We start from the raw sequence: 26,980 nt of genomic DNA, 5'->3' as shown, positions 1-26,980 counted from the left end.
GCATAGGTGTGTAGAGGATGATGGCGGTGATGGCAATGAAGATGATGAAGAGTTGATAACAATTGCGGCCACCTTCTCGTTGTCACTATCATCATCGGATGAGGCACTAGATGAATCAATGTCCATGAGCCAATCACCGACAATGTATGTCTTTCCACTCTTCTTCTTCTTCTTGTGGAAGTCCCTCTTCTTGCCATCTCTCTTCTTGTATGGCTTGTTCTTCTTCTTCATTACTTGAGTCATCTTTCTTGCCCTTGTATTTGTTCTTGAACTTGTCTTTCTTGGGCTTAGTGCAATGGTGTGCTAGATGACCAAGTTCTCCATAATTGAAGCAATCCATCTTGGAGATTGGCTTCCTTCTAGAGCTAGTGAAGAACTTCTTCTTCTTGCCATCAAACTTGATACCACTCTTGTTGAGCTTCTTTAGCATCTTGGTGGTCTTCTTCACCATGAGAGCAAGACTTTCATCATCAACTTCATCATCACTTGTGCTCTCATACTCAAGTCTTGCTTTACCCTTCTCTTGGCTAGCTTTGAATGCTAAGTCCTTATCTTTCTTCTTGGTAGAGGATGAGCCATCTTGTGGCATGATGTGCATGTACATCTCATGAGCATTGATCTTTCTCAAGATTTGTGTCGGTGTAGCGGTGGAAAGATCACCTTGATGAAGCATGGTCACAATATGCCCATATTTATCAATGGGGAGGACACTCAAAATCTTTCTTACAACATCAGATGGTTGCATTTGAGTGAGTCCAATCCCATTGACTTCCTCTACAAGAACATTCAAATGTGAATACATCTCATTAGCATATTCTTTAGGAAGCATTTCAAAAGAGTTGAGCTTTTTCATGACAAGATGATAGCATTCCTCACGCTCACTCTTAGTTCCCTCATGGAGCGCACAAATGTCCGACCATAGTGCATGGGTGTCTTTGTGGTTCCTCACCCGATTGAACACATCTTTGCAAAGGCCTCTAAAGATGGTGTTTCGAGCCTTTGCATTCCACTTCTTGTAGTTCACCTCATCGCCTTATAGGTGAGTAGCATCCTGAGGTTTTGGGAAGCCATATGAGGCAGCTCTAAGAATACCAACATCTAGAGCTTCTAGATATGCCTCCAAGCGAATTTTCCAAGAAGTAAAATCATCTCCCTCAAAGATAGGAGGAGGTCCATCCCCGTGAGACATCTTGCTCTAGGCAGTTAAGCTTAAATACGTGAGCACGAGGCTCTAATACCAATTTAAAGGATCAAGATGCCCAAGATGGGGGGTGAATTGGACTAATTACAAATTTCTTTGCAATAATTAAATCCTATGGTTAGCCCAATTAACCCCTTTGCCTAAAAAGTGTTTCTAATTGTTCTACCACACAAAAGACTTGCAACCTAAGTTCCAATCCTACTCTAGCATGGCAATTCTATGAATGTAAAGACAAGAATTGAATTGCTCAAAATAAATGCTCAAAGTAAATGCTCAAAGTAAATAGAGAAGGAGGAACGTGGTGATGTTTTGTCGAGGTATCAGAGAGTCACCACTCCCCACTAGTCCTTGTTGGAGCACCCGCGCAAGGGTGTAGCTCCCCCTTGATCCGTGCAAGGATCAAGTGCTCTCTACGGGTTGATTCTTCGACACTCTGTCATGGTGAATCACCCACAACCGCTCACAACTTGAGTTGGGTCACCCATAAGCTTCGCCGGATGATCACCAAACTCCTAATCACCACCAAGTCGTCTAGGTGATGGTGATCACCAAGAGTAACAAGCATGAACTCTTACTTAACCACGACAAGCCTAATGAGAAGGGTGGATGCACACTTTGCTACTTTTGAACTCACTAATGAGGGCTCTCTTTGGGATTCTCAAATCTCAATCACCTCACTAGGACCTTGCTCTTCTTGGCACTCTCAAACGTGTTTCTCAGCTGTTGGAATGAGCAAATGACCCCCACACACGAGTGGAGGTTGTATTTATAACACCGGCTGAAAAACGAACTGTTATGTGCCTCTGTGGGGTGATCGGATGCTCCAATCATGTTGACCGGACGCTCCGGTCAGTACACCCTGAACTCCAGTGATTAAGTGTTGACCGAACGCGTCCGGACACGTTTTCCCTTCACTGGAACCTTACTGATGTTGACCAGACGCTGGACCCCCAGCGTCCGGTCACTTGCTGAGCAGCGTCCGGTCAGTAGCTAGAACCTGATCAGCGTCCGGTCAGCATTGACCAGATGCGTTCGGTCAGGATTCTCCCTCTCTGGGACCTTACTGGAGTCGACCAGACGCTGGCCCTCAGCGTTCGGTCACTTGACCTCTCAGCGTCCGGTCACTTCCAGATGCTTTCGCCTTGGTCAAATAAACTAACCGGACCCTGAGCCAGCATCCGGTCACACCAGAGCTAGCGTTCGGTTAGTATTTGACCCTCCATTTACTTCCAACTCTCGATCATATGTGAATGAAGATTGCTCCATTGGATCCAAGGGCTATTAAGGAGCTACCTAGTGCTAGATTTAGTAAGGGTGCACCACACCTAACTCACTAGACTCACCTAGGCCAAGCTACCCGTTCATACCCCCCTTAATAGTACGGCCAAAGGAAAAACAAAGTCCTAAACTACTCTAAGTGTCTCTAACTTCAATCGACACTTAGAACTAGTCCATCCTTAACCTTATTGTCCATCCTTTGAAAATCGAAACGATTTCCATTGTAGGAGCATGACAACCATGATTGCCCAATCGATCTCCATTACCGTGACCTAACTTAATTGCCTCTAAAAACACACGTTAGTCACAGTAATCACGTATTGTCATTAATCACTGAAACCCAACTAAGGGCCTAGATGTTTTCAAAGACGTAACTGCGATCTCGTCTGACCCCCAGGGACCGGGCTACGCCTCGTCCAAATGCAAGGACAAGGTTTTCGCCTTGTTCGACCCCCCAGGGGCTAGGCTACGCCTCATCCAACTCCAAGGACAAGGTTTCCACCTCATTCGACCCCCAGGGGCCAAGCCATGTCTCGTCCAACTCTAAGGACGAGGTTTTCGCCTCGTCTGACCCCCAAAGGCTGGGCCACGCCTCGTCCAACTCCAAGGACAAGGTTTTCGCCTTGTCCAACCCCCAAGGACCGAGCCGCGCCTCGTCCAAATCCAAGGACGAGGTTTCCGCCTCGTCCGACCCCCAGGGGCCGGGCCACGCCTCGTCCAACTCCAAGGACGAGGTTTTCACCTTATCCGACCCCCAGGGGTCGGGCTACGCCTCGTCCTACTCCAAGGATGAGGTTTCCGCCTCGTTCGACCCCTAAGGGGCGGGCTACGTCTCGTCCAACTCTGGGGACGAGGTCTCCGCCTCGTCTGACCCTAAGGCGTGGGCTCCAACCTCAAGGCATGGGCTCTGACTCGCCCGATCCCACAGGAAGGGCTCCGCCTCGTCAGACCCCCGTGCGTCGGATTCCGTCTCGCCCAGCCTCTAGGGCTAGATTTCCACCTTGCCCGTTCCCTAGGGGTCGGATTTGCTACTGGACAAAAGCAGTGGCCCCAGGGTAGGACCCAAACCGCTTCAACCACTACGGCGTGGAGGCGCACGCCTAGGAGCACGTCTTGGGCGTGTCCTAATGCGACTGGCGGTCGCATCAGGCCATGCTGGGAGACTCATGTCTCCCATCGCGTCAACAAGTCATCACTGTGTTGCCAACTCTCTACCTGACCACCATCCAACGTCAGTTGTTCGGCGTCAGTTAACTGGCACTGTACCGCCAACCCCCCATATGGCCTTTATCAGGGACCCTTTGACCATTCCGTTCGCTTGGATGGGATGGAAGATAAGAACGACGTACGACACCCGCACGTATGCTGCAGCGGCCAACAGGACCCTGGTGCGACGCCGCTGCCACCACGATCTACAGGGTCAATGGGACCCACGCGAAAAGGAGCACGGCACACCTCCGGGAGCCTTATTTTCTCTTTCTTTTTTTCCTCTTCCCTTCCATTGTAACACCTGCTTTCCCTTGGCCTATAAAAGGGAAAGCAGGGCATCCCACTAAAGAACATCGAACAAGTGCATTGCACAGCATCGGTTCACCGCACCTCATCACAAACAACACACCACCAGAGACTCGGGACCGGTCCCTCTCTCACCCGTTTGTAACCTCTACTACGAACTTTTTCGTACTAGTAACACGAGCAGCAGCAACGAACTGGACGTAGGGACATTCAGCCCGAACCAGTATAAACCTCGTGTTCTCTTAGCACACCATGCGAGCCAAACACGCAATAACATAAATTTACTCGTTGGTACTTACTCAAAACACCAACAGTTGTCTCGTTAGCTCCTATTCTCTGTACAAATACTGATAGTTCATGATAGTGATATTGTGTATCATTACGTCCTACTTTCTGTGATTTGCTAATGCTAACAATTTCCCCATAAGACTTTATATGCTGGTTGCCTTATCAATATCATTAGTAAAGCATACTGTACTGAATTACTAAAAGGTCTGACTTTGGAATTCATAGACAACAGAGCTTCACTTTTTTTTTTGTTTCATTCACATTTTCACACACACATATAGTCTTTATCTTTCGGAGAGGATGCGTTTGACTACTTCAAAAATGACCCTAATATTTTTGATGTGGTATGTTATTATTTTATTCTTTCTTGCTTTAATACCAGTATCTGCTAATACTAAAAGAAAGATTTCATCTTGCCATCACATTTTTTTTTCTCGAATATGCAGGAGTTACGTATCACTGCATTAAGAAGAAAAAGAGTATACAAAGTACTCACACCACACAGACACACACCACCCCTCAGCTAGGGAAACAATACAATATGTGCCTTTGAAAGAGTAGACAAATGACCCAGTCAAACACTATATGGGCCAGCCAATTATCTGGCATCAGCCTCCAAATGGGCTAACCTCTAGTGCGGTAGTGCCTGAGAGGTGTTCCTCCTCCAAAATCTGTTAAGAATAAGCTGAATGCTAGGGATAGTCCTGTTGAACACACAGTCATGGTGCTTCCACAAAGTCCATGCCCCCAAGGTTAGCAAAGTGTTGAGACCTCCTTTTATGTCCCTGGACACCAAGGCAACAATCCTCAACCACCAGCCATAGAACTCCTTGTCTACCGGGATAGGTGAAATCCAGCAAACCATAACGACGGAATAGGAGTGACCACACGTACCTGGAGAAGAAGCAACCTGATAGGATATGATGGATTGTCTCAGGCTCTTGCTCATACAGAGGACAACGCTCGGGGTGAGGCAAACCCCGGTGGGCCAACCTATCGGTTGTCCAGCACCTATCTGCAAACAACCAAACGAAGAATTGGCACCACCTAGGAGCCCAAGTCTCCCAAATAAGTTCCCATGGCTCAAAAGAAACCACCCCAATAAAAAGAGTATTATAAGCCGACTATGTTGAGTATTGGCCAGAGTTTGTAAAGCGCCATCTTTGGTCATTCGGTGTGTTGGGCTGAAGCATTGTTTCTACCTAACAAAAGATTGGGCTTTGTGTGGATGTGTTGTGCATAACTGATCTCTGAAAAACCACAAATGCAGTGCCATGTTGTTAGCCTTTTTCATCATATATACCAGACTCATTGTATTTGTTTTATCCTTTATATTTTTAATAGGATGTGGTTTGCACATTTCATATTTCTGTCTCAGAAATTTATTGTTGTGATTATTATGCAAAAAAGGACTCATTCAAGCAACTAATTAACCATGAGGTTACGTGCATGAATTCACGTTTCTCTCTTTTAGTATCATACAGGATATCAAGAGCAGATGTCACACTGGCCTGAGCAGCCAGTGAATGTAATAATCAATTGGTTGAAGAGTCACAATGCATCATGGGCTGTTGCTGTTTTTGGCTGTGGTAAGACTAATCTTACTATCCTGTAGCTGATGCTTCTTGCAAGTTTCCTCCCTGTTCCATCTTTTTATTTCCCTGGCACAATTATGAGAATACTGTTCATATTTCCTAGGCAATGCAGCAGTTGCAAAAAAATGTGAAGAACGAGGTTTTCTCCATTGATCTTGTTTCAGATGATCCTTCATTGATTGCTTGTGATATGGCTCATGTAAGCACTGGCTGCAAGCTGCATAATACCTTTCTTATGCTTTGCATTGTTAATTATCTGTCCTTTATGTTAGTTTGCTAAAGGTTTTCCTGGTGGTTTTTGCTATCCTTGTGATTTTTGCATGATTCTTGGTAATGGTTGAGAACAACATCGTAGGGGTTTGTTGCATGAGCAAGAATAGTCCATATTTTGACAATATTTTTGTACAAGACCATTTCAGCTCTACTTATTTTCTACGAACCTGCAGAGTTGTAGTTGAACAGTTTATCTACCATTGTATTATGTTTTTACTTGAATAAAGAATTTCTAGAAATATATTCCCTTGATGTTTTGATGTTATTATTCTATTTTTATTTTTTGGTTAAGGCTAGCTTAATTGAATATTTAGTTTTGATGGATGAGTCGAAGGTAACATAGCTAAGATAATGGAAAAGGCTGTCCAAAGGGATCTCCTGTTCTTCCATTATATATTCTGCCTTTTTTCCAGGATGAACCTAGGAGTAGCCAAACTGAATAAAATGGGCACTGAATCTTTGACTAGTGTGCAAATCATTAATTGAACTAAGCTTCTTCCTTCTTCTTTTTTTGGCATCTCTGCAGACTCCATTGGAGCCATCCTCTATAGATGTTGCAATATTTTGTCTTTCTTTGATGGGAATTAACTATCCAAGTTACTTAGAGGAAGCAAATAGGGTTCTCAAGCCAAGGTTTGCTTAACCTTTAGCTGCTGCAACTCTTACTGCAAAGGGCTGCTTCTTGTTTTCTTTACTAATAGATTTGTTTACGCAGCGGTTGGCTTGTTATTGCTGAAGTGCGAAGTAGGCTAGACCCGAACAACGGAGGTGCTGATCCTGAAAAGTTTTCTGAAGCCATTGTCCAGCTTGGCTTTTCGCTTGTTTCAAAGGTTTGTATGTTTTTTCAGCTGAGTTCTTTATTTGAATTATTATTACGAAGTAGTTGTATAAAATAAGCGCCTGCAAGTACTGAAACATGTGGTGCTAACTAGCATGGGTTCCCTATGGACCCAATTACCCAAAATCCAAACTTTGACACTATGTAAAAAGAAGATTTTCCGTCACATCAAACTTGCGGTACATGCACGGAGTACTAAATGTTGACGAAATCAAAAACTAATTGCACAGTTTGGTTGTACTTTGCGAGACGAACGTTTTGAGCCTAATTAGTCAACGATCGGACAATTATTACCAAATACAAACGAAATGCCACAGTGCGCTACAGTGATTCCGACGTCGCCAACTTTGGTCAACTAAACCCGGCCCATATGGCCTGTTGTGGATGTCTTCCTGGGCCCACAATAGGCAATGCAAGAAGCACATCGGCAAGCATTAGGCATGTTTAGAGCATCTCCATCTTAAACCCACTCTCTAAATCATCATTTGGAGAGCCATTTGAATAAAAATTGCTCTCTATATCTTTTCACACTCCAACAACTTCTCTATTTCCTGTATGCTCTATAGAGAGCGAGCCCCGCACACCATCTTTAGCTAGCGGAAAATCCGGAATAGAGAATAGCTATATTTGAAGATTTAATTAAAGAAGTTGTTGGAGGGTATTTTTCACCAAAATCTCTATTCCCATCCATTAAGAAGGGTATAAAGTGGCTCTTGGAGTTGCTCTTAGAGATAGAGTTGGATTGGAAGTTAACTAATTGTTAGGAGATTAGGTAGCCTCGGTTTACTACGTTAGTTGAGATTGGTTGTAAAGCTTGTTTTAGTGGCCTAATGGTCCAACCCTATATATGAAGGGTGGCTGATCAGGAAAATCAAGCAAGAGTTAATTTATTTGACATAAATCTCTAGAGCCTCCTTGAGAGGACAAACACGCTCTGCCTGCCTCTTGCTGTAACGTTTCCACGTGCTACAGTGCTACCTATATAAGAATCATTCATGGCCTGATAAAAGAGCACCTCAAATGCTTACCTGTGAATTTCTTCAATTTGATATGAAAATTTTTATATCTTCCTTGCATGATCCATTCCTTTCCATTCATTGTTGTCTCCTGGTTTATTTTTTGTTATAGTTTGTTTGGTGTCTGACACAAGCTAGCAGGTGTGGTGCAGTAAGTACCATGTGACAGGCACAACTACATTGTGTCATCACAGACATTATGTCCTGTAGAATGAAAATAGCTGGGTTACCTAATAAATGGCTAAATATATGGTGGCACGATGTGGCTCCAATGTATTGAGTATTAGATTATGGCTCTGAGAGCTTTTGCTTGTTGCATCCTTGCAATACACAGAACTAATCAGTTTGTTATTAACTACTATTTGTGGAATTGGTATGCAATGCTGGTTTGTGAAACATTTGCTTTGATTTGCGATTGCCATGTTTTACATGTGAACCTCGGTAATGGACTAGAAGTTTGTTCAGTCCCTTCCATTCTGGCACCTTCATAATTTCTGATATACAGTACATTTTTTATTGATGATGAAAGATTACACTTCATTTGCTTGATAATAGATGATTCTGATGATACTTTCTAATTGGCTGTTGGTATCGTTTCTGCAGGATGTGAAAAATAAAATGTTCATTCTGTTCTACTTCAGGAAAAAGGTTAGTTTCACTTGTTGCTACCTTAACTACCTAGATCACTTGGCCTTCATGCTGAATTCAGTGGCTTACCATGCCCCTGCAGGAAAAAAGTAAGGTTGCAAAGAGCATCGATTGGCCCCAGTTGAAACCGTGCTTGTACAAACGGCGATGAGCTGGTTGTCTCATATCCACTAGTAATACTGCAGTTAAGTAGAGCTCTTTAAAAGTTTGGTCAAGCTGAAGTGTCTTGTCTAGATTAGGTCCCTGTATGGTCGTATCTGTATGCCAGGCTATTCCATTCGTTTCCACATTTGCTTCATTTTTCGTGTATTGGACCTCACAAGAAAAGATCAGCTAGGGGCTAGGGGATGATGCGTTGTAGTATGGAAGCACATCATATATAATTCAATTCAATGTTTCACATGCTGCAAATTTTGCATATGGTCCACCGAACGAACATCTGGACCGTTTAAAATTTTCAATCTGGAATTCTGAATCAGCTTGAAAGAAAAGATGTGCTTCGGAGTTCCTAGGATCCAGTTCAAATTTGAACTAGATCCCCGGGATTCGATTTGAACGGCGATCCAGCTTTTCTAATTTCTAGGACAGATGAGGCCAGTGTCCAAACTTTCCTCCCTATATGTACAAGTACAGTTGATTGAGGTGATCGCTGTAGAGCAGCTGCTGGAGACTGGGAAGGAAAATGATCAGTGCTCCGTGCGAGTGACCGTCTCTGCCACCTTTGTTGGATTGCGGCTGGAGACTGGGCGGACACCGCCACCCTACGCCAGGTGCCCAGGTCTCCAATCTTTGGGACCTTCGTCAGCGACGAGCACCCACCGGGTATGGTCACCCCTAGTCTTCCGTTCTGCACCCAAACCCAAGCTATTTGTATTCGGATCGGATCCAATTATAAGTGTAGTATGTTAGACTTTGAACAGGATCTCTAGGCATAGAACTAGCATGTCTATTTGCTATTGAATAGAATTATGAATCCTAGAATATCTACTAGTACAATAACAATAGGTAAAACGAGAGAAAAGGGAGAGGTAGAAGATGGACGTGTTAAACCTGACACCGCAGTGGAGAAGGATCCACTCGCGTCCGCCATGGAGTCGGTGTCTGCGCTAGGGCAGCGACAGTCGGGGAAGACGGGTGGCGGCGTAGTGCAGTGGTCGCGGTGAAGCAGTCCGGTGCCAGCGCAGTTGGTGGCTTCCCGTCACTGTCTGCGCGCCCTCTAGATCGGGTTTAGGGTTTGTCGATGAGGAGCTCGGCTCAGGCAAACCTCGTGACTTAAGCCGTCGGCCCCTACCTCTATTTATTGCGCAGTGTGGCAGGGTCCCTCCAGCCATAGTGGGTTGGGCGCCCCCGATTAGAGCGCGGATCAAAGGCCCAACTGGGTCGTTGGGCTCAGTTTGCGATTAGATATCAATCTAACAATCTCCCCCTTGATCTCCTACCATCTTTCAATTTCATATCATTTACTTTTGTTCATTCCATTACAGATTAGCGCATAGAGCATGTTTCATTGTCACGGTCAATTACCGATAGATTTAACAGCCACAACACACCACTCTGTTCTGAAATAGATACTTAACTTTGGACCTTCTTTTGTCCAGGAATTATAGGCTTTCCCTTAAACCCATGTCGGCTACATGTTCTCTGAACACGTTGTGTGGTAAACCTTTTGTAAGCGGATCCACGAGCATCTTTTCGGTACTTATATGCTCAAGACTTATGACATGATCCTGAACTTTATTTTTCACAACATAATACTTTATGTCAATGTGTTTGACAGCATCACTTGACTTATTGTTGTGAGCATACTGTACTACCGGATTATTATCGCAGTATAACTTAAGTGGTCTATAGATGTCGTCAACCACCTTTAAATCGAGTATGAACTTCTGTAGCTAGTTCACCTGCCCCGTTGTCTTATAACACGCTACAAACTCGACATACATTGTAGACGATGTAGTGACGGTTTGCTTTGAGCTTTTTCATGAAATAGCTCTCCGTGCAAAAGTGAATACATATCTAAACGTGGATTTTCTATCATCTCCCGTATAATCAGAATCTGAATATCCCACTATATGAAGTGAATCAGATCTTCTATACGTCACCATGAGGCATTTCGTTCCTTGTAAAATAACGCAAGACTTTTTTTTACTAATTTTTAGTGTTCTGTTCTAGAATTGCTCTGAAATCTACCAAGTAACCCGGTAATAAATGTCAAGTCAGGGCGTGTACATACTTGAGCATATTGTAAGCTTCTGACAGCTGAAGCATATGGAACCGCTTTCATTTGATCGATCTCATATTGGTTCCTGGGGCATTGAAAATCTCCATATCTGTTGTCCTTGACTATAGGAGCAGGTGAGGGACTATATTTGTGCATACTGAATTTCTTTAAGATTCTTTCTATGTATGCCTTTTGTGACAGTTCTAATATCCCTTTACTTCTATCTTGGTGAATCTCGATCCCTAGAACGAACGAGGCTTCACCAAGATCTTTCATATCAAATTTTGAGGACAAACTTCTTTATCTCCAGTAGTAGACTGACATCACTACTAGCAAGTAAGATGTCGTCCACATATAGGACAAGGAAGATAAACTTTCTATTCTTAAACTTTGTATAGACATAATTGTTCTCAACATTCTCTTTAAACCCAAAATTCCTTATTGTCTGATCAAACTTCAAGTACCACTATCTTGAAGCTTGTTTTAATCCATAAATGGATTTCTTTAGACGGCATCTCATTCGTTCTTTTCCTTCCATGACAAAACCTTTCGGTTGTGCCATGTAAACATTTTCCTCCAAGTCCTCATTAAGAAATGTTGTCTTTACATCCATTTGATGTAATTCTAAATCGTAATGTGCCACTAATGTCATTATGATTCTGAAGGAATCCTTACATGAGACTGGAGAAAATATCTCATTGTAATTAATCCCTTCTCTTTGCGTAAAGCTTTTTGCCATAAGTCACGCTTTATATCTCTCTATATTCCTTTGATAGTCAAGTTTTGTTTTGTAGACCAATTTATAGCCTACTGTTTTAGCTTCTTTAGGAATCATTTCCAAGTCCCAAACTTTATTGGCATTCATAGATTTCATTTCATCTTTCATGGCCTCAAGCCACTTTGATGAATGATCACTTCTCATGGCTTCTTCAACTGAGGTGGGATCATCCTCTATTTGAAATTCCTCAGTGTTGTATACTTCATAGTCAGCACTCCCGGATAATCTCATGGATAATCATTTATCTAATGTTTTTGTTCTTTCTTTGATTGGATAAATATAGCCATAACGAGAGTAATCATCTATGAATGTTATGAACGAATCATAACCATCCACTCTTTACAAGAAATGGACCACAGATGTCTGTGTGAATAATCTATAAAATTTCTACGCTTCGTTTGGCATCTTTTCTAATTTTCTTTATATACTTTCCTTTTATGCATTCTCTGTATTGTTCTAAATCTGAGAGCTCTAATAGAGGAAGAATATCATTTTTAACTAGTCTTTCTATTCTCCCCCTCGAAATATGGCCTAAACGATAGTGCCATAATTTTGACAATGCATCATGAGCTCTCTTTCGTTTTCTATTTACATCTATGGACAAAGATACATTCTCATTGTCGCACGCAATGTTTCTATCATCACATACAACATTCACATCATCACGTAGTGATAACAAATAAAGCTCATTTTGTAAGATAGCAAGATCAACACATGCATTATTAAATGTTATCTTACATTTGCCATTTCCAAAATGGCAATCATACCCATCATTGTCCAAGCATGAAACACTAATCAAGTTTCTCTATAAAGCGGGAACATAAAGTACATCTCTAAGTAAAAGTGTGAAACCATCAGCAAGCTCTAGAGAAAGATCGCCAACGGCTTCGACGTCTGCTCAGACTCCATTTGCAACTTTAATGTGTCTTTTGCTTCTTTGTATAGTCCTCGTCGAACGGAATCCCTATAAAGAATTAGCAACATAAACAGTTGCACCTGAGTCAATCCACCAAGTAGATTTTGAATACTATACATATAGGGATTCATTTATGAACGTGATAATGTTCTCACCTTTCTTTGCCATGATCATCTTTCAGTAGTCGGGACAATCTTTCTTATAATATCCTGTCTTCTTACAATAGAGACATTGGTTTTTCTCTACTATGAACTTGTTCTGCTAAGGCTGATGCAGCATGGGACTCTTTCCCTTTGGCTTTGAGGAGGAGTTAGCATTATTATTCTTTTTCTTATTGTCTTTCACATAATTGATAGTGTCACCATTAGCGGCTTTCATTCTCTCCTATTCTTGCACACACATAGCCATGGGCCTCTCTAAGTCTTATTTCTCGGGCTGTATGTTGTAATTGACAACAAAAGTGTCAAATTCCTTTGGTAAAGAAGTAAAAATCAGATGGATAAGTAACTCTTCCTTGAGAGCCAAATTCATTGGTTTTAGCTTGGATGTCAAATTGCTCATCCTTAATATGTGCTCTCTTATGCCACCATTTCTAGAGTACCTCTCTGTCACCAGCTGCTTTATCAGCTGAGTAGCATATGTCTTTGAAGAGCTAGTGAACTGACTCTTTATTCTATCAAGGTACTCGGTGACGGTGTCATAGTCTGAGATTGAGCCCACAATTGTAGGCTCAATCATGTTCTTTATCACAGCCATACATTTTTTGTTGGCAGTGATCCACTTCCTATGCTTAAGGTCATAGGACATCTTTTGGGATGTAAAATCTCTCTCTCTTGTTGCCCAAGCGGTATCAGTCTCGTTTATCTCCCTCACCGATGCCACAGGCTTAGTGAGACACGGTGATGTGACTACCCAGTCTACCTCAGCCAAGATGAAGGCCAGGTCATTTTTTTTTCACTCCGTGTAGTTGTCACCTTTGAGAGTGGGGATCTCTGTGATACAATCCATCAAGTTGTATCCGCCTAAAAACACAATTCATAGAGTGAGAACATAAACATAATAATAACGATTGCACGCCTTAGTTTCAACGTTGGTCAAAATTAAAATATACAATTGTTCTCTACATTAATTCTACATCACCGTTAGGCAGAAATAGAATGAATGTATGATAAAACTCATCATAATATTACCATTAATCAACGTTGGTCAGAATAATAACAATATTATAATAAGCTAAAAACATATCCATTTTTCAAAATTAAATTCTCCCGTTGGTTTGAATTTAATAATAAAAATAACAACTTTAAAATACGCAGCGGAAAAATAATCTCAATTTTATGAATTTTACCCATAGAAAAATTCTCTTTTCTATTTTCTTTAAGCCATTTATCCATTTTCCAGGGAATAAAACTTTTATTGGAAAAAGAAAAAAGAAAAAATGACTCAAAATGGATACTGTTCTTCAGCCCAGCCGGTAAAATGGCCCGGCCACTTCTCTGCGCGCGCGCTGCCCGCACCCAGGCCGCAACCTGGGCCTGGGCCGACAAAGCCATGCGGCCGCGCGCGCCTGCCTAGGCCAGTCGGCGGTCCAGTGAATCTGAAGCATTCGTTTTCATCTGACGGCCACGCGCGCGTTTCGCTCGGAATAAAAACCGACACCGCGGCGCCCCTAGGGAAACCCTAATTCATTTCTTTCTTTCTCTTTCTCAGCTGCTCTCCTTCCTCAGCGCAGCAAGCAGCAGCAACCGAGAGCGAGAGCGCAAGTGATTTTGGCGTCGTTGCCGGCCCCCTCGCCGGCGCGCGCGCTCCCCATGCGAGTGAGCGTGCCGCCGTCGAGCGGACTAGTGGCGGTGCCCTGATCCCCTTGAAACCCTAGATCTGACCCGTCCTATTCTCCTCTGTCTCGGTCCCGACGATGACGGCGCCGTCGCCGGCGCGTGCGCCGCCGTCGAGTGGCCTGGCCGCGCCGCCCTTGGCCCGAGCACCCGCCCGCGCGCCGACGAGGCGGCAGCACGGTGCTCTGATACCATTGTTAGACCTTGAACAAGATCTCTAGGCATAGAACTAGCACGTCTGCTTGCTATTGAATAGAATTATGAATCCTATAACATCTACTAGTGCAGTAACAATAGGTAGAACGAGAGAAAATGAGGGGTAGAAGATGGACGCGTCAAATCTGACACTGCAGTGGAGGAGAATCCGCTCGCGTCCGCTATAGAGTCGGGGTCTGCGCTAGGGCAGCGACGGTCGGGAAAGACGGGTGGCGGCGCAGTGCAGTGGTCGCGGTAAGGCAATCCGATGGCGGCGCGACTGGTGGCTTTCCGTCACTGGCAGCGCGCCCTCTAGATCGGGTTTAGGGTTTGTCGGTGGAAAGCTCGGCTTAGGCGAACCTCGTGACTTGAGCCACTGGCCCCCACCTCTATTTATTGTGCAGTGTGACAGGGGTCCTCCAGCTATAGTGGGCTAGGCGCCCCCGATCAGGGTGGGCCCAGTTTGAGATTAGAGATCAATCTAACATAGTATACATGTATTGTGCCTACAAACTTCGATTTTTCATTTTCTTTTTGCAAGAAAGTATTGGGTGTATACTGGGTATGCCTCTTAAATTAAGCTGTGTGCTTACTGTAGAAGCCGCCCATAAAAGGTGGCTCTTTTGGAAGGATCGCGCGGGCCAAGCATGTATATCGCCGTCAATAGTAGTATCAGATTGTGTGGGTGATCTCCTCGTGATGCGATGACGCATGCAATTTTTTTTCGTGATAGTTGGTTGACATGACAAAAAAAAAGTGGCTTATAGTTTTAAATTGCTGTAGTTTTGCGCCGGACTGCATTCGAGCCAGCCACGGGTTCAGTTTAGGCACCCCTGCATTTTCAGTGTTTATGGAATTTATTAGGCTTCTAGCTTAATTATTTTCTTCTCTGGTCAACATTCTAGTTCTTCTCTAGGTTCTCAGAGGTAGTACTATCATGGTGTGTGACATGTGAGCCTGATGTGGAATTTAGTTGAATGTGCACGATCATTCTGTTGCATCTATTTCCGCTGATGTGCTCTATGTTTGTGCCTTTTCTACTAAACTTGTGAACGCTTTCAGAGTAGATGCTGCCAAATACACAGGACCTTCTAGCACGCAGCCATTTCCTGTGAGGTTTTCTTAACGTGTACAAAGCTATTGTGTGTTCGACAAATACTTTTGGATGGTATTCAATCGTTGCTATAAAGGTTTACCTGGGTCTCATGTACATACCATCACTTGGACATAGGTAACAAGGTTCAACCTAGAAAGGCCCCGTATATTTGATGAATTCCACCTTTTGGAAATATCCAAATGTACCGATGTATTATGAACACCCCCAAATAACTTCTACAAGCAGAAAAACACAGCAACAGGAGGGATTTCCGCCGCTGCCACCAACAAATCTAGATCAGTGCCTTACCCTGCTTACCAGTTGGCATATGGCAGTGGCGGCCCTCGGTGGCATCTAAAAAGATGGCCACACACTTATTCGTTGTATCCGCTTGCCTCTTATCTCCTTCCTGTTTCGCACCACCGGTGACGATCTCAGGTGAAGGCGACCTTGATCTTCTGCTTGGATGTCAGCATTGGGGTTTGTGACTGGATCTGTGGTATGGCAGCCCTACAAGCCAGTTCCAGCGGCGGGCACCTACCTTTGGTGCTTCAACGATGGTCGAACGACATAGCAATGTTAGTTCCATGTACGATGCTGGTGAGGTATACCCCACCGATCGGTGCCACCCTCGGTGGAGGCGTCGATGAGGCCTTTACTCACTTCTTATTGTGTGGATCTATCTGGGTGAAAGCATAGTACTGGTTTATCCGGTCGTGCGGCGTCTTCAGAGTTTCTCTCCTTGGAGACCTAGTGTTAGGAGGGTCCTCATAAGGTGATGGAGGTGTGATGTCCGCCGTTGTTCAACAGTGGTGGTCTTGCGCCTTGGGGACTTGCTATTGCCAGGTTCTGAGTATGGGCCCATATGGGCCCCGTTCGGCTTGCTGAAACTTGGTTGAATTGGTTGAAAACACTGTTCTGGCTGAATTGTTGTGAGAGAAAAATACTGTTCCAGCTGAAAAAACAAGCTGAATAGTGCGGATTATAAGGTAAGCCGAACGGGGCCTATATGGTGTCTCCAATCGCGGTCATTGTCTTTGTTAGATTTATAGTGCCCTTTGTGGAGGCGGTGTGATGTTGGTTTCCCAGCTTGGTGGTCAGAGCTCAGTCAACATTTGGAGTTGTTCTTCAACTATGTTGGATTTGGCTCATGCTTAGATTTTGCTTTCACCCATTTTATTGTGAGATTTGTTCTTTTGGAGGAGATATCATGAAAAAGACATGAAAATTTGACTACATGATGAGCATGTTGAAGATATTATTGTTCTTATAGGTTTATCTTTTGGAGGAGTCGAGGAGATGTAGCATTTAGGTCGTATGCCTATCTTTGTAGTGGTGGGTGGCTTTTTTTTTAACTTTTGTGGTTTGATGCATCCTCAATAGGGGGATGATTGAAGCCGGAATAAATCTTTCCATTATCTAAAAAAATAACTTCTACAATATAGGTATATGAAGGGTGGGCCTGTACAAACGGTAGAGTCTTACCGTCTGTGACCGGAAGGTCCCAGGCTTGAGATGTGGTCTCCTCGCATTACATAGGCTTGCCACTGACACCCTTCTCTAGACCCCGTATAGAGCGGGAGCTCTCTGCACTCGATAAATATAGGTATAAAACTATAAACTAAAAGTATCATGTGTATTCGACAATTCTGTTTTTTTTCTGAAATTATTGAAAACGTGTTAGAAATATGTACCCACTGTTTACTTCTACTGCCGTCCAATATTTTTTTCGGAAAACTAGAATCCGTACAATACATGGCACCCTACTTATTTGTTGTAAGGTGGTCTACTCGTGCTAACCAACTTTGGAATACTTTCTAAATGTAAATAAATTTGTCGGATTCACAAAATCTCAGCCTTTTTACCTATATATGTTCCATAAGGTTTTCTATCTGTTCTCTTTGAAATACCTTTCTAACAAACCTCAAGTACTTTCTAAAAGTTGATCTTTTATTTAAGTTTCTACTGGGGTCGTGTGACCCTACAGGACCCAAAACAGATAGCCAGCATCATGGATGGAATCTGGTACCGCGTTCTATGGAGGGGAAAGTCTCTCCATCGATCCCAAGTGGCTTATCGATCCGAAGCTTCTCTTTGTTGGGCCACGCATAGGCGAGGGCGCACATGCAAAGGTCTATGAGGGGAAGTAAGGCTCATCTTTTTTATCCATCATCTGCGATTTTCTGATTCATTTTATCAAATTTCTCCTAATGGAGCACTTATTTGATGCTGGGGTTGGCAGGTATAAGAACCAAAATGTTGCCTGGCCCGTTCGGCTCGCTGAAACTTGGCTGAAACTGGCTGAAAAATACTGCTATGACTGAATCATTGTGAGAGAAAAACACTGTTTTGGCTGAAAAAACAGAGGAAACATTAACAGAGATGATGACTGGTGAGACAGGAACATATCGTTGGATGGCTCCAGAGGTTTCTACTGCATTCATATTTGTCAGTTTCTGAATCCTTAATTTTCTGGGTTATTATTATTAATATATCCTAGAATATCTCAGCAGTTGTACAGCACAGTAACATTGAGGCATGGAGAAAAGAAGTATTACAACCACAAAGTAGATGTCTACAGCTTTGCAATTGTGTTGTGGGAACTCCACAATAAACTGCCCTTCAAGGAATGTCTAATCTTCAAGCTGTATACGCTGCTGCTTTCAAGGTAACACCTGATACTCTAATCATGAGCCATTTGCTGCTAATAATAAAAATGCTGTTTGTCAAAAAAAAAATCATGAGCCAATTATCCTGAAGAATTGTTCAGCCTGTTCGCTTGTTGGTTTCAGCCAGCCCAAACCAGCCAGCCAACAGTGTTTTCCTCTCACAACAAACCAGCACCAGCCAGCCCAAACCAGCCCAGAAACCAACCAGCGAACAGGCCGGTTGAGGGCATCCCTGGGTTATGTTTGCTTTGGTATGTCTATATATACACATATCTTGCATGGTGTTTCAAATATGTTCCATCACATGAACTCTATTTTATTCTTACACTACTACATGTGTTTTGTATTTGACCAGATGAAAGCCTTATTTTCTGCAGAATATCAGACCAAGTGCTGATAACTTGCCTGAGGAGTTGTCAGAAATGCTAACGTCCTGCTGGAAGGAAGACCCAAACGACAGACCAAACTTCACACAGATAGTGCAAATGCTCCTACATTACCTATCCACCCTTTGGCCACAAGAAACCTTGGCCCCTCGCCGCACATTCAGTTCGGAGAACACAATCCTTCCTCCAGAATCTCCTGGGATGAGCTTGCTAATGGCTTCTCGGGGCGACCTCAGCGACACGCCAAAGGGCAAGAAGGAAGACAAGCCAAGGGGCTTCTTCTGCTTCAGTGAGTGCTATTAGCACAACCCCAAAGGGAACTCTGAGAAGTTGCAAATACTGAATGAACATCGTCCCCTGATGCCCTGCGACTCAACTGTGGTCAGTCCGATCAAGTCTCGGCATCCATAGTCCATACCCTGAAGAATGGAAGTGTAGTCGAACTGTTGTTTCTGCTAATCAGGTCTCCTGCTCGCTGACATGTTGACATATCAGCAGGGTAAAACGGGTAACCTTTTGACTCCAGATAGTGATGATGGAAATAATCATCCCTATATTTTCGGTGCACCATGGTATAATGGAGTTACTAGAGCGCGGCTTATACAGCCTGTTCGGCTGGTGCTGATACGATCATATACGATCATGGATTATTACTGCTGGCTGGTTTGGTGTGAGAGAAAAATACTGTTCTGGCTGAAAATTTACGATCGTTTACGACCAAGCGAACAGGCCGGTAGATTGTTTGTCTCGCGGCTATCGCCCGTCATCGAACTCCCTCTGTCCCAATTAATTGTCGTCGTTGGTTTCCGTGTCAAAAGTTTGACTTGATTTATAGAAAATACGTGATAAATTTATTAGAAAGCTAGATTTAAATATCTATCTAATGATACCATAAATATTAATATTTTTTTATATATATAGTCAAAGTTGTTTCTTGGAAAGTAAAAATGATAGATATTTAGTGATGGAGGGAGTATATAAATAAATCAATAGTTCGTATTTATCGATTTGTCTGCTGCAAAGGATACCGGAAGCTGTCAATTCTGTGCAGCACTTTGTGTTCTTGTTCTGGGAGAGCTTTGTGTTCTTGGAGGACAGGACTTTGACCTGGAAGATTTGTGTGGGAGAAACTGTTGCAGCAGCAGCCGGTGCAGCAATTGGCTTAAATCAGAAGCGAATGGTAGGGCTGAGGGGATTGAGAAATGTAATTAGCAAACGAACATGAAGATAAACGGAATAAAATCACGAACTTACTCAACAGAATGCAACATCACCAAGCCTTCTACTCCCTTGGTAAAAAAACGATTTTAGGTTTAGTATACGTCAAACTTGTTTATTAAGTTTGCAGAAAAGATGATTTTAGGTTTAGGGCATGTTTGGAATGCATGAATTTCACAGGAATTTTACAGGAATCAGTTCAATTTCACAAGAAAAACACAGGAACAGGAGAATTTTCCCATATTCCAAACAGGCCCTTAGGAATAAGTCAAACTTGTTTAAGTTTGCCTAAGTTTTAAAAAATATCAATATTTATGTTTTTCGATAGATTTATTATAAAAATATATTCCATAATTAATTTGATAATAGTTATTCGATATCATATATATTAATATCTTTTTATTAAGATTTGATCAAATATATAATTGTTTTACTTATTGAAAACAAAAATTGCATTTTTCAAACAGAGGGAGTATCCCGCACATACAAGTGTCTTGTCAGGATGACGGACCCAACCTGATCACCTGCACCTTCTCTGCACTCATCCTGCCCAAGGAATTTCATAGGAATCTTATAAAAAATTTATATAAATAAATTTAATTTGTTAAAAAAATGCAAATTTCACAGGAAAGATCTCTCATGAGACACGAAAATTTCCAGTTGAGTACACCGGTCCGTCTTCCTGCTGTACGCCTGTACTGAATGGGCTCCAGGGATCCAGACTGGGTTGCTGGGCCTCGCAACCGAAGCCATACGCAACGGACACGATGGCATGATGCATTGATGCGGCCGCGGGGATCCCGCCCTGCCTGTAAGGCACGTTCGTTTGAATTTATTGGCCTAAAATTTATAGTATTTTTTTTATAACAAAACAGTTTTATTGATTTATCAGTCAACTTTAATATCAGTTGAACATGCCTGCTGCTGCTCTGGCGCAGCTTGCATGCAATGCAACTCGAATTGTTTGGGGGGAGTCCGTCCGTCCGTCCTGCCGGCCGGCGAGGTGAGGGGCCGGGAGGCAGGGCGGGGACAGCGGCGGACAGGAGTCGTAGGCAGCCACAGCGACCACAGGAGGAGGGACGGGGACGGACACGGACGTGAAGGCGGTCACGTCTGTCTGCCTGCGCGGTGTGCGCCGCGTCGTCGACGCTCGCTCGAAGATCTGCGGTCAGGTCGCCCGGATCATGCGCGCTCTCTTCCCCTCTCGCTTTTCATTCCACTGCCTCTCGAATTCGCTACGCAGCCTAGCGCGAGCGTGATGCTGCTGTACCATACCACAGCGCACGTCCCCAAACGTGTACGTACGTACTGTACTAGGTAGAATCTATGTATAGTCAATGCACTACACTCATCTCTGGATCACAAACCAAAAGGAATTCGCAGCACCTCCGCCGTCGGTGTTTGAGCTAAAATGCTCCCCATATTTCCTTTGCACATTTGCATTTGAAAAAAAAAGTGGCTCCGTTTTCATCAAGTTTGAAGCACACAGGACACCGACTATAAAACACTTGAAACATGCGTTTAAAATATATAAAAAAAACACCTAAAACACTTGTAAACCATTGCAAACATACGAAACATACAGATAAAACACTTGCAACATATATGTGAAACATATGCAACATTCAGATAAACATACTTGCAACATACGTCTGGAAAAGCAGAAAAGCAGATGAAACATTAGGAACAGACCTTGCAACATATGCAACATCTCGATCTACTTGTATAGCATCCACACGAAACACTTTCAACAACTCTGAAACATATGAAACACCAGAAAGAGATGCTAACATGCGCTTTCAGCAAACCTTGATAGATGGGTAGGCGGATGGAGCACTACACAGCGGGATCCAACCGCGTGGTCGCGATGGAGAAGGAGGCAGCAGCGGTGGCCATCCAGGTCAGCCAAGGCGTGGCGCGGCACGGCTGGCCCCGCGCACAGCCGTAGCACGTGTGGCCAGTGCAGCCTGCCTGGCGGCTGCCCGGTCGAGGGAGCGCATTAGAGGGAGTAGGGGCGTGGCCAGATTGAGGAGCGGCTGCCTGGTCGAGGGCGCACACCAGAGGAAGCAGGACGCGTGGCCGCAGCAAGTAGCAAGAGGCGCGGGTGGAGCACGCGACGGAGGGGGCGAGGTGCGAGCGGCGCGGGATGAGGCGAACAGCGAGGCGGAGTGAGAAGCCGCGTCCATCCATCCGAACGACCGGGTGGAAGCATTATCGATTATTCAATGTCCAATTCAGAATTGATTTTTTTGCGGATGAGGTCCTAGCTCAGTTGGTAGCGCTGGGCATGGCCAGGCTGCCCGCCCTCAATTCGGTTCCATCTAGGTGTCCGCGGGAGCCGCACCGGGGATTTTCCCCAGAGGCGACTGTAGGCGTGGTGGTGTGTGTGCGCCTCAGTAAACACGTTCTGAGATCTTCAAGACAGTCTCAATTGTGCTTGAGCAAGCGATTAAGTGTAGTTGCTCATTTACGAGCCTTACATGAAAGGCGAGTGCTCCTGGCAAGTTTTTCTAAAAGAAAACAATTAGTAATTTTCTTCTTCATTGTTACACTGTTATTTTTATTCCTTTTTTACCCAGCATGCGGAAAAGAAAAAAATTGCAAAAATAGGACTCCAAGAGGGAGAAATATCGGTAGACTATTGGGCTAGTCTGCACATAAAGGTTTTGGCTTCATTGTACCCACGTTGGGAAAGAGGCTCCTATCGTTGGACAACGAGCAATGACACATGAACTCATAACATGATCAATTTCAGAGTTATCCCACTCATTGACTCATACCTTATATACTGATTTTAACTTGCCTTGTCTGAATTCTGGAACTCTGAACCACCATCTCATGATACTAGCAGAATCATAAGGATCCTCAAATAAAATAGCTTACCCGGCAGTATCGCCTGCACTGGCCGAAGCAGGAAAGGGATCGACGTTGGTGGGGGGCCTCGCCGTGGACGCACAGAATAGGCGAGGGAGGGAGGCGCCAGCGGCTAGCGGGGCCGGCCCGGAGGAGGTGGCAGAGGATCCCGATCCCGGCCGGTGGCGCGGCTCCGCTGCTCGCCATGCGTCACCCGGTGAGGTTCCCTGATCCGACGCGACGCGATCCGCGGGTCGGTGATCCGGTGCGTGCTGCGGTGCTGTTGCGGCCTGCGGGCGTAGTTTCTCGAGCGGGGCCCGGGGTGCGCGTGTACAATTGGCCTGGGGCAGCATTTGTTGCGGCCTTGGCCCCGTTCCGGCTCGCGGCTGCGCGCTTCCCGGGGACTCGCTCGCTCGGGAGAGGAGGGCAGGGGCGCATAGCAAGACACGTCTTGTTGTGGCCGAACAGCGCGGCCAGCCTTTTCTGGTTGGTTTGCTCCCCCGTCCGGCCGACGCCTTCACGTAGTACAGTACGGAGCAGGCGTGCGGACTGCGGAGGGACCAGCAACCAGGGGGATGCAGATCGTCAAACGTCAGTCCTCTGGTCGGCACAGCGGTAGTAGCCTGGAGTAACGTGTTACTCCGTACGTGTATCGGAGTACTCCTCCCTTCCACTGTACAAAAATATATTAGTAGTATTTACTTTGTGTTATAAGTAACCTTATAAATTAATGATAGGATATATTTTTATAAGAGTCTGTCTACTGTACATACGTGTGTTTTAACACAAATCAACACATGGTTGTTGGCTGTATGAAAAACACACAGATTTCAATATAGGAAAATCCATGTGTTTTTGGACTAGTTAGCACATGGTTGTTAGATGCCTAAGAAACACACGAATTGAAACACTGGAAAAAAAACATGTGTTTTAAGAGAATGCAACACATAAATTCCATCAGGCAAACAAGGCCCACAACTGTTGTTCAGCCCAATAAAGACATGCCAGAAAGGCCCACTAACTACGAAGACAGAGAGGCCTAGTTCAGCCCAGAGCCCAATAACTAAGAAGACAAAGATGACATCAGATCTATTCGTGGGGAAGCCTCTTCGTGGAGATCAGATCTCTTCGTGGGGGCACAGGGGGAAGCCTCTGCCCTCCGTGGAGATCAGATCTCTTCGTGGGGGCAAGCAAAGCACTGCTCTGCGTCGAGATGAGATCAGATCAGAGCAGGGGAAAGAAGAATACAACCAGCAGATCAAAGATGAAGATCTCCTCTGCGTGGGGGCAAGCAGACCAGAGGAAAAGGGCAACCAACCAACAGATTGAAGGGGAACCACTAACCTCAACAGCCAAGGTAAGCACACCGACTTCCTCGTAAAGATGTAATCCAAGATTGCTAGTATTTGCTGCAACCAAATTCAGAAATCAGAAATACAAATTCGCAAATTAAGGAACTCAGGAACCAAATTCAAGAATCAGAAATCATAAATAAATTTATATTCTCTATCTGACCCTTGTCTTGAAGGCAAGGTGCTAGCTATAGGTTGACTTACACCTTAGTAACAGAAAACAAGTATGAAAAGCAACATCAACATAGAATGGAGAGTGATTACCTCTTAGTGAATAGAGAGGCATGAAATCTTTAGCCATGCCATCTGCTTCATAACTGAAAGACAATAAGTACCATCTGGATCAGGTTCATTTTTTAGATGAAGACATGGGTTTATATATGCAAAACCCCAAATCACAGGTGCCTGATATATTACCCTGATCCTGTTATCCTATGTTCACACTAATCAGAAGACTAATGTACCTAATGCATCTGACATTTGACGACAAGGCAAGAAGAGAGATTATCTTCCTATCACACCAATTACTTCATCTACATATTACTTCATCTAGATATGTTAGGTTCAAGGATGAAAGGAAGACAAACAAAATAGGTTTCCTCGTCGCTAAAGAAACATTTTTAGATTCCAGCAAAAGCTACAAACCTCACGAGGTCGTAGAGAAACACTTCCCTTATGGCTGTAAAGGCTATGGTCCAACAAATCCATAAGTGCCTCACCACCAAAACCATACGTGCCTCAGCAAATCTATAGTATGATAGACAAAATACTGAAATGTGTTGCCACAAATTATAAATAATTCAGGCCCCACGAATTCAATATATGTTGCACCTACAAAAGAAGAGCCCCCACAACCAAGCACACCATACCTGGAAGAGAATCCCAAATGAGCTTGTACCCACGACATGTTCTACCATGTAACTAATGATCTACATTTAAGCTCAGAACAAGAACAACACATGAGCTACTGAAGACAAGATGAGGCTACCAAAAGTAAGCAGGCTACCATGTAACTGAACCACGTTAGAGCAATATTATTTCTCATCAGGACTACATATTGCACATGTTGGGCACCATAATTGCTGAAAATAAAGTATGCAATTTACTACTTATAAATGTGCAATGAAGAAATTGATACTAAACGTAGCCTTCTTGTACACTATATGCAACACACAGTTAAAATATATGAGAGCTCCTACTATTCTATAGTATATGTACAGAATCAAGACCTAATATATAGCTGAATGATATCTTAGGATCAGTACAAAAATGTGCACGTCTCACTCTAACTCAAAAAGACTTATCCAAGGCTATACACAGCTGAGTGGACCATGTCAATCTTCTAGCTTCACCGCTGAGAGCAAAAACATTCACAATTAACATGCCACAAATCACAATTGATAAACTTCAACATGTGTTAGCACAAAAGACAAGGACAAAAATGAGATGTGTGTCGGCACAAATCACAAGTAACAAAGTTGAAAGATGTGTTACCACAAATCACAAGAGACAAATTTTTTTCTATGAAAGGACAAGGACAAAATTTTGGTGTGGGCTCACTGTTATTTCTTGTTAACATTAGCTGAAGTTTATTTTGATCACCAGTGATGTGCTCTTCGCATTCCTTCAATAGACGAGTAAACCTTAGTACATAGACAAAAATGTAGCACATGGAATTATGGGAGTGTTCATGTATAACTTTTATTGAAAAAAGAAGAGTGCCACTAACCATTTCCGGTAGTAGGCTTTATGCATCGTAGGATCAAGTTCAATTGCTTTGTTAGCATCCGCCACAGCTTCTGCAATTTAGTTAGTAATTCCTTTAGTGCTATACATTTATTGTGTTCAAAAACAAATATGCAAGCTAATGATGGTAGCATGAATAACACTACAAACTGTGCTTCCTATTTATAGCTGATTCTAACTACTTACAATAGCCCTACTGTGTGTTAGATGCATGGAATATGTAATGATGACAAACCTTCTAACTGGCAAAATATGAAATCTGGATGTTTTAACAGAACATGAATCTAGAAAGACGAACAAGGCTGCAGGAAATGTCAGAGGCACAATATCAGATTCACAATTATGAGGATATGATTCGCCAAGAAGAAAGCAACAATGATGTAAAATTACTCCTAATTCAAAACAGTTGACACAAACAATAAATAAATGAGAACTAATGGCTTCTTCATTTTCTTGCAGGTTTTAATTGCTTCCCTTATGCAACTAATACAAGCACCAGTCGAGTTTGATCAACTACTTGAGGTAAGAAACACAATTCAATGATGCAATGAAAACTATGTAAGTACTCATCTGCTTGCTTTTTTTATGAAGCAGAATAATATGTATGTCACAACAAGTAGATGTGATGATTATCCAACATCAGTGAAATCACAAGAAGCAATTAAGGAAGTGCAGTTAGCTCCTTACCAAATATTTGGAGGCACAAATTATTCCAGTGACCTTTCAAATACCTACAGATACAAAAAGGTGAGCAAAATCATTGCTTAAAATAAAAAAAAATGCCAACATAAGAAGGTTGTTTTTCGACTAGAATATATTTCAATGCAGGGAGGCTACACTGAACTTATGATGGAACAGATCAGGAACTCTCAGGAAGATAATCAAACTGACTGGAATACGCAGGTAAAATTTTATAATACCAGTACACAAAAATTACAATTCACACATATGTAAATTACACACATATGTGCAATGTAATTTTAGCATAATAGTACTTTAATTTCAAGGCTTCATTATAAACTGTGCAGCAACAAGACTAGTTGTGTTATATTATAAATGGTAA

The 26,980-nt window shown here is 43.4% G+C and overlaps 1 protein-coding gene and 2 pseudogenes across 1 annotated transcript; all 3 read left to right on the top strand.

Annotated features, from left to right (window-relative positions):
• Positions 1 to 2,937: 2,937 nt before the first annotated feature.
• On the top strand, positions 2,938 to 3,297 carry LOC136532751 (uncharacterized; the record flags this gene model as incomplete). Its single annotated transcript, XM_066525346.1, has 1 exon — positions 2,938 to 3,297. A coding segment is annotated over one exon (360 nt), but the record flags the coding sequence as incomplete, so codon positions are not given.
• Positions 3,298 to 5,703: 2,406 nt separating this feature from the next.
• LOC136532748 (ribosomal RNA-processing protein 8-like) lies at positions 5,704 to 8,803 on the top strand (annotated as a pseudogene).
• Positions 8,804 to 17,708: 8,905 nt separating this feature from the next.
• On the top strand, positions 17,709 to 19,505 carry LOC136532750 (uncharacterized; annotated as a pseudogene).
• The last annotated feature ends 7,475 nt before the right edge of the window (positions 19,506 to 26,980 follow it).

Source organism: Miscanthus floridulus, unplaced genomic scaffold (genome assembly GCF_019320115.1).
Source record: "Miscanthus floridulus cultivar M001 unplaced genomic scaffold, ASM1932011v1 fs_698_5_6, whole genome shotgun sequence".
NCBI lineage: Eukaryota > Viridiplantae > Streptophyta > Magnoliopsida > Poales > Poaceae > Miscanthus > Miscanthus floridulus.
Note: the sequence above shows the minus strand (reverse complement) of the source record. Positions and strands in the feature narration are given on the sequence as shown.